General features: G+C 42.4%; 2 protein-coding genes across 2 annotated transcripts in view; one reads left to right on the forward strand and one right to left on the reverse strand.

Moving 5' to 3' along the window:
• The window catches only part of LOC6597210, a 62,153-nt gene extending 56,901 nt beyond the window's left edge, over positions 1-5,252 (forward strand). Inside the window, exons 2-4 of the mRNA XM_002022582.2 lie at positions 414-894; positions 3,525-4,457; positions 5,227-5,252. Of these exons, the coding sequence (XP_002022618.1) occupies positions 425-894; positions 3,525-3,708 (654 nt within the window). The 5' untranslated portion in view covers positions 414-424 and the 3' untranslated portion in view covers positions 3,709-4,457; positions 5,227-5,252. The remainder of the gene's footprint in view (positions 1-413; positions 895-3,524; positions 4,458-5,226) is intronic.
• A 4,048-nt stretch (positions 5,253-9,300) lies between these two features.
• On the reverse strand, positions 9,301-10,076 carry LOC6597211 (S-phase kinase-associated protein 1). The gene is made up of 2 exons (XM_002022583.2): positions 9,535-10,076; positions 9,301-9,470 (listed from the first exon to the last, which is right to left on the reverse strand). Exon 1 carries the CDS (start codon positions 10,074-10,076, stop codon positions 9,549-9,551), a length of 528 nt encoding a protein of 175 aa, XP_002022619.1. The 3' UTR covers positions 9,301-9,470; positions 9,535-9,548.
• Between the last annotated feature and the right edge of the window lie 704 nt (positions 10,077-10,780).

Below are 10,780 nucleotides of genomic sequence, written 5' to 3' on the forward strand. Positions count from 1 at the left end.
GAATTTATATAGAATTCTCGCGGAACATGCGATTTGGCCATGTCGTGTCAATAGATTAAATGATGGCCATCTGAATGGTGTTTACAAGCCGACCCACAATGACAAATAATTAAATTTAATTTAATTCATTTAATTCGAATTCACAGCTAACTGATTAGCGCATGGAAGACATGGAAGATTATCAGACTCCAGAGCCACCACCTAGTTTATCGGACCAGGTGCTACCGAACTGTGTCTATTATTGGCCATTCACTTTTAAAGATACAAAACTTTTAGTTTTTAACGAATCAAGGAGAAAGGTTACTGTACCGGTTACTTGGCTCGTTACTCGCTACTCGCTATTTTGCAATGTACTTTATGTGAAGAGCGAATGAATATATAACAAATCTCTTTCCTTTCTTCTCTCGCTGCAGATTTGAGCAAGATGCGTCGATCCTCATTCACGCCTGTCTTCAACCTCAGCACCCAGGAGCCGCTGATTGTCGTCGAGGAGTCTCATGCCCCCGAGGATGGCGACGATCTGGAGGGGGCCGCTGGCGGCTGTGATCCGGGCGCCACCACCAAGCGCTCGAACAGCGACGACTCCGAGCCGGACTCGCCGGTGAATCCGTATCTGCTATGCCCCTTCCCAGACATGCAGCAGCGCCGCAAGCACTCGCTGCCCTCGCTCCAGATAACCGAGGGGATCACGGCCAGCCAGGTGCGTCGTCTCTCAGAGGTGGGCGGCGAGACCGGCGGCCTCAGTCCCAAGGAGGTGGAGTTTTTGGCTACGCTCTCGCAGAAGGCCAATCCCGCGGCCGGAGGCCGCCGCCACTCGGTGGTCACAATCTCGGCCGTGCCCCCGACGCTCTTTGGACGCAATCGTCGCGAGTCCATTTCCGGTGCTTCGATCAGGTAATTTAACCTTTTGGTTATCTAAGGGCGGAAGGGTCAGCAAAGGCAGGACCCATTAGCGAGCGGAAGTCCAGGCAGGGACGCAACGGACACGAGACCACAGCTTCCGTAATTTTTCCGCCATCCTTCCCACTCCTTCCCACAGAGCGTACCATTCTCTTCTCCCTCTTCTCTGTACGAGCACGAGTATATGGCTCTATGTTCGTGGCCTAATTGAATTGTGCCGCCGGCTGTTTCGAAGCTCTTGTGCTGTGACAGCAAAATGCTGGTACCCCCTAATGGGGGTCGGCTCCTATCTGCACGGATCACGGGGAGCAGGGTGGCAGTCGGTTAAAATGAAGAGTAAGTGGAGTTGCTGCAGGCATATCGACAGTATCATAAAGTGGGCCTGGCCCGGCCATTGCCAAATAAACTTATGAACCAACAATCGATTGCTGGAAATGAATTCACTGAAATTTCAGACAAATCCCGAATGCCTTCATTACTTTGCAACTCTGTGCGGATCCAGCAGTAAAATAATATACAGCAAAATGTTTATATTAGCTGTTTTTTCTCTATTTAATAAAAAATGCTTTGTGTAGCGAGTAACGAGTAGCGAGTTAGCCAGGGGTTGGCACACGTGCAAAGCGAGGGTGCAGGGGGATTGCCACCTAGGTTTCAAATAGTTATAATATTAAATATTTAAATATTAGCCATTGAAACTTGATCGGAAATAGCCATATAGCAAATTCTCCGTAGCGTAAGAACTCCTTGCTCAAAAAAATATCTTCTGCCAAGTTCTAGCGTGTTCTTTCTGGTATTTAATACTCAAAAGAATCACCATCGGAGATCAATAAGAGAAATGTTTAATTTGAAGCCGTACAAGCCGTAAAGAATACAAAAAATACACAAAAAAATTAATCAAAATTGAATCATTTATGAGTGTATTTTTAGGCAAAAACTTTGCTAAATTTTAACCACTTTTTTAAAAAACTTTAATGCAGAGAATTTTAGTGGATCTAAAAAATATTATGGCGAACTTTTGAATGCCAGTTTGGCCATCATTTTGCTGAGTACTTCCACTTTGTAGGAGAATTCTCGACCGAACCGCATCCATGACGCTTGCGGCTTGACTTTGTACGAATTCTGCCTGCCCCCGTGCTGGCAGGCATTCAAATTGCAGCCCTCTGCGGCACTTGACCGGAAAATTTTACCGCGTCACGTGTCCATTAAACGCTCAACGCACTTTACGACCCCAACTACAGATGGCCATAGAAACAAAGCGCACGACGATAGTGGTCCAGTGCGGGGGGAGGAGAAGGGAGGAAGGTGTGGGTGGAAATTTTGTAATTTATGCTAAAGTGATAACCGCAGACCCACCAGCTCTCTCTCTTTGCCTACACTGGCAAAAACAAGGAAATTTCCTGGCTCGGTATTTAAACATTGAATAACTTTGGCATTTACCAACCGATTTCCATAAATGAGGATTTAGTTTTATAAGGCATTGTCTTTGAAATTTAAGTGGAGCAGTTTTTTAAATAAAAACATCAATCAAGGACCGAGTTTATGGGCCAAAACAAGTGATGGGACACTTCCAATCTTGGGGGCTGAGTGGGGGTTAAAGTGATTTTTTCTCTGGGTGTATTTATTATTTCGGTGATTTGTTGCTTTGTGAAGTGATTCATGGCTTTAATGTCACTGAATTATAATTAAACACACATGTCATGACTAATCACATAAGTCGGCTGCTACTACATTGACTGGCCCCCGCAATGAGGCCCCAGATTTCCAAAATTGACTCCACCGGAACCTTTTTTCGTGGGATTATTTTAAAAGGAGTGTGGCAAGCGTTCGTTCCGAAATCGGGGTTGTACTGCCCGGGATGCCCGAAAAAGTAAAGAAAAACGTGGACATTAATTCGTTCTTTAGAATTCGGAAGCTCTTCAAGACTAGGCATAGCATTTGGTCAACAAACTCGATAGGTTTGTGTCAGAACCCCGCCGGAGACTCCCTTGAAGCGGTCTCACGTCTGCCGTGTGCCTGAGTCTGACAAATGGCGCTATTCTTGTAACTTATTTATAGAAAATTATTTAAATATTTATGATGCACACTCGTAAGCATATCCATTTATTTGAGACGTCCACAGTATCGGGCATCTCTTGCAATTTCTTTTTTTCGATCGTCCAATACTATTCCAACGATTTTTTGAGGTTTTCTGGGTTGATGGCTTCATGCAAGTGCTACATTAAGTGCTGTTAGGCGCACAATTTATTGCTGTTAAGCGCATAAAATCCTCTGTTATGTGTAACATGGGATGATGTGTCGATAACCGAATCGGGCCATTCTAGACCCACTATTTAGGAACCAAACTAAGGTTGGGCTAAACAAAAATTATTTATAAAGAAGGCACAAGCTAAATTGCCCTAAAAATGGTGTCAATTATATTTTAAAGATTCAATAAGTCATCTATTTTTTTCCTTTTGCAACGAAGATTCGTTATGTTGTTTTGAAAACGGAAAAATTTTGCGTTTTGTGAAAACGGGAGCACCAATTTTTGCGTTTTCAAAAGTTAATCGTGATATTGAGCCTGTATTGAGGGTATTTTTCACAGTATAGCATGTATTTATGATCTTTATTCTGTTCGTTCGCAGTGGCAGTCGCCGGGGAAGCGTCATCGCCGGGCCCCCCTTGACGGATCATCGCGGCAGCGTACACAACTTGCAGCTGGACATAATGGACGGGATCGTGCAGCAGCGGAAGACGCGCAGCGGCAGCGGTGTCTGGACTGCGCCCGTGCTCCAGGAGGCGGACAGCAATGTGCCCGTGCAGACATAAGCGGACAACGGACGGACGGAGGACGCGGACACGGACACGGACACGGACGCAGACACCAGGGCGAGATGTAGATGGAGTGGTAGGGTGGTCGGGTGGTCGGTCACTGGTCGGATACTGAGCAATATAAACACACAGACACACAGACACACACACACACACACGGACAAACAGAACACACACACACACGAATGAACAATGAACAATGAACATTCTGGAACTCTGTTACTCGAACTGGACCTTTATTAACATTTCTTGTTTTCCTTCTCGGTTCACGCTCCCTCCCTCTCCCTCCCACTCACCCTCTTTGTGCTGTGTTGCTGTTTGGTCTGCTTCTTTCTGCGGGAAATTGCTTTTCGCGGCTGCCGCAAGAAAAAACCGCAAAAATCGGGAAAAAGCAATAAAAAAAAAAAAAAATCCGAAAAGGAAAAACTGCAGTTAAACCGAAAAGAGTGTAATAGACAGAGACAGAGACAGAGAGAGAGAGAGAGAGAGCAAGAAAAAATGAAAGAAAGAAAAAAACGCACCACACCGTTAGCCGCTTTGATTGGCAGCAATTTCGGTTAACACCTGTGCAATGTGCCACGTCTAAGCATCCTCCTCTCCGCCACACCCAGAAATGAAGAAGGAGCAACCAAAAACTATTAACAACTGGCAAAGAGACATGCCATTTGAACGAAAATAAAGCGCAACACTTGAAAAACCTTCCGATGCAAAAGCTATTTATGGACTGACGTGAATTCGCTATCCAGGTGAGTTCTCTTTGTTTCAATCTATATATAAGTATGTGCAATCTTCTATTAATAGCTGTTCCGTTTTGTTACATTTTTCAAAGGGTCTGCAAGTAGCCGTGGGGTTTATTTATATTTTATATTTGTCCAATAGTCTTTATTTGTTCTTTCTTTTCTTCCTGCATTGTCCCTGCTCCCACTCAGACACACACACGTGCATAATGAAATGCAGCCTTGTCCCAAGGACATGCACGACTGGGTGGCGAAATGGGGGCCAAGGACGACGAGCAGCGCCATGAACTTAACTACTTGGCCACATTTCCTTTAAACTTCCTTTTTCGTAGCTGCCGCCACGTGGCGTATGAGTAATATGCTGCAACAGCAACAGCTGCATCAATGCCAATGCCGAGGCCAGTGCCAATGGCAATGGCAATGCCAGAGCTGGAGCGTGATTTTAATGGCTAGAGCCACTGGCTGGGGCCCCTGGATCACAATTTGCTGCTCAATAAAGCTCGTTTAATGCGCTCGACTGACTTTAATTGAAACGCATCCCTTTGGGCCATTATCCGAAACGGATTATCACAAATCAAAATCAAAATGCAATATAAATAGGCCACAGTCTGGGCCCCCCCAGTGGCCCCATTGCCCCCAGCACAGCACAGAGAGAGGCAATTAGACAAACAAATTTTTGGGCATTCCAATGAAGTTTCTCGTCAGCATGCCGCATACATATATGATTTAATTTTATAATGTACATTTGCTGACAAATATTTGTTTCATCTATTTACAGACAGGTACGCTCAGCAATTCATAGGCCTACGAAATGAATCCATATACGAGCATAGTATATGCATATATATATATATATATATAACCAATAACTAATGATATAAAATGAAATTAAATCAATATATTGTATATTCAGGAATTGATTAATTAGTAAATATTTAGTGGACAAAACCTAAGCCAGAAGGACAAACATTTATTTACTTAGAATCTAGCAACTACTCTTCATTTTTTTTGGATGTTGTGTAGATTTGTGAACCGCCAAAAACCACCAATTACCAAAATGAATATATGAAAATATGAAAATACTAAGACAAGCCCACAGACTATATATTGTACAATCTACGGATCTGAACTCAAATCAATTCAATCAAAAACGTGGAAATCCTCAGGTGTTTTTTGATCTTTTATAATTTATTCCACCAGAAAATAAAGAAGAAGAAAAATAACCTTCGTTTGATTCAATCAACAAGAGCAATCAAAATTCAAGAGAGTTGACAAATGTACCATGTACCTAGAAAGCCACAAAAGCCACAAGAAAATAAACAAAAACTATACAAAAAAAAATATATATATATATATTAATAAAGATAAATTCCTAGTCTAAGATGAGAATATTTATCCGCAAAAACGAGTACTCTGGAAAATTGGAAAATATTTTTGAACTTGACTCGCTGCCTGCCCGGCCCAGCAAAGCAGCGAGTCTTTAGTTCGAGCTACGATTCCACTCCTCCTCCGCCTCCAAATCACCATCCAAAATAGCCACCAAAATACCACTTATTAAACCCACAAATTCTGAACGAAATGCAAACCTAGAAATGAATTTAGCCTTAAGCGAAAGGTTAAACAAAACCTTCAACATGTCTTAGGCGAAGGCAGAGGCGAGGTGTTTTATTTTACAAAAGTCTTGATGTTGTTATTGCTTAAATAGTATATAGAATGTACCCCAAATCGTTATATTGTAAGCTTTAGACTGTACATAGAATGAACTTTGCTTCTGTAAAAAAAAGAAGAACAAAAAGAAAGAAAATATACGAAAATCTTGGGTTTTGAGGGAAATGTTTGGCAGTTTGAAAGAAGCTTGGAAAATATTCCCAAAATCATTTCAGTCGCTGGACGACGAAGAAACAATATCTAAATATATGGAATTAAAGGAAGGAATACTAGAGAATTTTTTTATTATTAAAAGTAGTCAATGATAATCAAGACGGGAGGACAAAGAGAGAGGGCGAGAAGAGGCAGGCCAGAGGAAGAATCAAATACACAAATGATGTAGCAGATACATACATATATATTTATTGAATGAACTATACGTTTACATACATACGATATATTGACAAATCGATTACGAGTATATAGTAAATTATTGTCACAACGCAAGAGCAATCAATGTTTAAATTAATTACAAGTTACATTAAAAGAGTTTTAAATATACAAAAATATATACATACCTACCTACCGAAAAATATATATGTGTACATAAACATATGCATAGATCGAAGATTCAATTCCAATGATAATTTGTCTCGGCAAAGAACAAAAGAAGTTAAATAATACTCCTACTTCCTAGTCATCCGCGTAGCTCTCCGATAGAAGACGAGTAGGAAAATGAAGGGGTGCCAGCCAGCCAGAAGGAGAAGCCTTCCTCGCATCCGTGTACATTCAATGGATGACAAAGGAGTGAAGAACAATGGCAGCAAAGTAATTTACATTCCCGGTACATTATCCTTGCAAAACATTGTGCTTGAAAAAGGGTTTTGGTTCAGCAAAATATTGAGGAACCCCTCACTGGATGTGTGAGTCCTTGAATTAGTTATGAAACAGTTGAGCTTAAGGTTAAGGCCAAAATTCAGTTGAATACCGGATAGAACATCAATTGTACTCCATTTGCACTCCATTAGACGATTATTCTGTTGTGTATCAAATATTAAACAAGCCTCAGACCTCCTGCTGGTTGGCACTCTTCAAGGAACTTCTCTTTCAAAGAGTATAAGAGTCAGTTTTGTCTTAGTAATAATTCACCTGTATGTGTATCTCTCAATCTCTATTGTGTTTAAGATTACTTGTATCTTGTGCTTAATATTACGACTAAAGAACAGAAGAAGAGGAAGAATGCAAGGAGCAAGCGGGGAAGCGGGGAAGAACGGTATACACAACAGAAATTAAAATTACTTATTATAACGATTACTTATAGTAGACGTAAGCGAGCGCCAATTGAGGCATCATCTGCATACACAATTAAATAAAGAAAACGATTTCCTTAAATTAACAGTCGTCTAACATTCACTGGAAGCTTCAAACTTCAAAGCTCTTAAGCTCTTACCATAGAGCTTTTCGCCTTAACTTGTGTTCCTTTAACGATTTAAGCTTTCAAGCATTTAAAGCTCGAACTGTAACAATCTTGGGTGAGAGCTTGAGAGTTTGAACAGAAAAGCTTCAGCCAAAAAGCTGGTTTGCTCGCTCGCTGCCAAAGCTTTGGCAGCTTTTAGTTTTAGAAAAGCGAGTGAGCCGGGGGTGGGCGTCCTAGGAACCCTAGTCTGCAAGAAGTCTGCAAAATGCTATTCCATCAATGCTATTCTTTCCGGCCAGAGCCACCTCCGCCTCAGCATTCTGAAAAGCCCGACAAGTGCTCCTCCGGCTCGGAATATCATGCCCTTCTACTGGGTCCAACAACAATAGAGGAGTATGCAGTTCCCTGGATATAATTTAACGTGATGTAACCATTTGTTTAAAATCCACATACAAATTAGCAAAATATTAATTGAATCCCTTTCAGATTTCGGATGATGCTCTAGCCCGAATCGTATAATGTTACGGTTTTATTCAACGGAGAAGATGGAGGTTGAGGGATCGTAGCCAACGATATCACATATCTGGTGGAGCTCGAAAAACCGCAAGAGATCTTGGAGAACATGCGAAAGATGTGCCCAGTAACCTGAATATACATCGCTTCAAAAACATTAGAACCCTACAGAGACCTCAGTAACTCCAGTCATCAGATTTGTTCTACGGCGTACATATGTATTTCCTATGGATCCTTTTGCAAGTCATTACCCAATCCACATTTAAGCAGATGAAATAAACGTTTGTTTTTGGCGAAACTATTTAGAAAATGTACATGTGATCATGTATGTACTTTTATAAGACAGCCAACACAGACCGCGATCGATGGGAAAAATATAGAGAGACAGAGAAGTACCACCACCGCTAGTTATAGTTATATCCTCCTTTCACCTAATGACCATTTTGATTAGAATACATCAATACTTATGTATATATGCGCTCTCTATGAGTACATGAGCAACCACCCTTAAGAGCTAGTCCCCACTGGGAGAGATAGTCGTATCGACAGTCGAGGACGAGAGTGGCTGACAGACTTTGCCATTAAAGCACTGATCAATTGGACCTATTGGACGATTTCCATTAACAAACGAAAATGCCACGACACCACGAGAAGACCACAAAGGGGTCCTATTCCTAAGTGCATAGACGAATCGAAATGTATTGGCAGAGCAACGAATTTTCCAGATTTCCAACTTTTGAATTCTCGAGGGGAACGCTCTCTGAACGTATTATGGTTATTATGGTCTTGTGGCACGACCTTGAGCAGAAGACGAATCTGCACAAGAATGAAGAGATTGTGGCCCTCAACCAGCTTATGTTTGTACTGCCGAGAGGCCTGGACATACCTATGTATATAATAATATTAATGGCAAAATAAAGCACATTTCTGCGGGCAAACGTGTATTGTTCAGGTGCGCATGTGGGGGCTTAGGCAACTAGAGGAGGATTCTGTCTGCAGGCTACCATAGAAAGGTGCTATATACTTTTATGGCCCAGGTAGCCAGCCCCCCAGCTTTGGGTTAACATGGTTAACACTGACTTCAGCGGGCTTGGTTAACAAATAATGGACAGCAGCAACAGCATTTACGAGTGCCTCTGGCAGAGGCTCTGCTTCATCTAGCCATCAGCCCGTCTCTGTTCTAGCAATTAGTCAGCAGTTTACGGCCGTTATTCTTCTCGAGGGTAGTGCAAAGGGAGAGAGAGCATTTCTAATAGAAAAAAAAACACACACACATGGCGTTATCACAGTCAATAGACAATCACATTTTAAAGCGAGAGCAAACAAAATTTCAACACCACAAAATATCAGCTCTAAGTAGGCCAGGATTCAGTTGGATTTCTTCTTCGAATTTGTATGTATTTCATTTTTTTTCTTCATGGAAGATATCCCCACGAAGTGATGGGCTGTAAAGAGAATTGTTTGGAATTTTATATGAGCTTTGATTTGTTTCCAGTCATTTGACTTTACCTAAAGACATATTTTTAAAAGTTGATCTTTTGATCGCTGAACCACTCCCAGTCGCGGTTTGGGGGAATGTCCTTGGGGGGGCCGATGATCACCCCGAACTTGACAAACGGCTCTATATTTTTCAAATATTTATTCCACTGGTAGCTTGTGAGCCTGGAGCGATTGAAGAATAGCTTCTGAATGCACAGCTTCATTAGCCAATTGATTTCGAGGTAATTGGCGCCCTCCAGCATCTCACAGACATGGTTCAAGTCCCAGCGAAGGAACTCCTTGTCCCAATAGCCGGTGCGCACTTCGATCTCCAGGACTGAGATGGGATACGGCTTGGTCACCCAGGCGGGCTCCTCGTCGTCCTTGTGGAACTGGGCCCATATGAGGATCTTCAACAGCACCTCGCTGCGTACGCCGCGCAGCGGTATGACGACGTCCTCCGCGCCATCGTCAGGGCAGGCGCTGCACATCGCGCGTATCACGCTGGAGCGATTCATCAGTTCCAGCTCGGCACGAATGGTTTTTCCGTCTTTTGTCTCAAAAGAAATCATTTTAATCAAATTTTTCGGGTGTTTTCAAACTCAGACAATGTAATTTTCATCTGTAATTTTCGAATCCTGGCCTACTTGGTGCCGACAATTTTCCAACCTTAACCCCTGTTCGAAATCTAGCCCCATTCGGGCTGACACCCCTGGCCGGGGTGGCAATACGTGTCGTGTGCAGCATGTTGCGTGTTGTGTTTTTGTTTTGGACAATTGTTGCTGGTGTTGCCAGTCGTGGTTCGACTCTTGTTGCTCTGGCTCTCGTTCTCTTGCTCTCTCTGGCTCTTGAGAGTTTTCGAGAACAACTTGTTGATTGTCTTGCCATCTCAATCGCTCGCAACATGCTCGACAGCGAGTCTGGTATAATGGTGGAAACTCCAACAGGTTGCTTCTCAGCAACTTTTGGGCCCGGCCTGGGGGATGTGAGTCATGAGTCATGTCATGACCTACGGCAATCAACAGTCAACTACTGCCATTGTCCGAGATATTAATTACTTCAAATACACGCCGATAGATAGACTATATGCTGAAATATAGATACTTCGATAAAGACTGTACAAAGAGAGATAAATATGCATCTGCATGTGGTTGTGTTCAATGTAATAGAGCTGAAATATTGAATTTTAGTCTTTAGTAGAATCAATAACCGACCGAACAGCTGTTTCGTCCGTTCGTAGAATAGGACTGGTCCCCACATAACTGCTCCGTGTTCC

The sequence above is a fragment of the Drosophila persimilis genome, unplaced genomic scaffold (genome assembly GCF_003286085.1).
Source record: "Drosophila persimilis strain 14011-0111.01,24,50 unplaced genomic scaffold, DperRS2 tig00000606-arrow-arrow-pilon, whole genome shotgun sequence".
In the NCBI taxonomy this organism is placed as follows: domain Eukaryota; kingdom Metazoa; phylum Arthropoda; class Insecta; order Diptera; family Drosophilidae; genus Drosophila; species Drosophila persimilis.

Coding starts and splice junctions, on each gene's coding strand:
- LOC6597211 (XM_002022583.2), bottom strand. CDS start 10,076: ATGATTTCTTTTGAGACAAAAGACGGAAAAACCATTCGTGCCGAGCTG.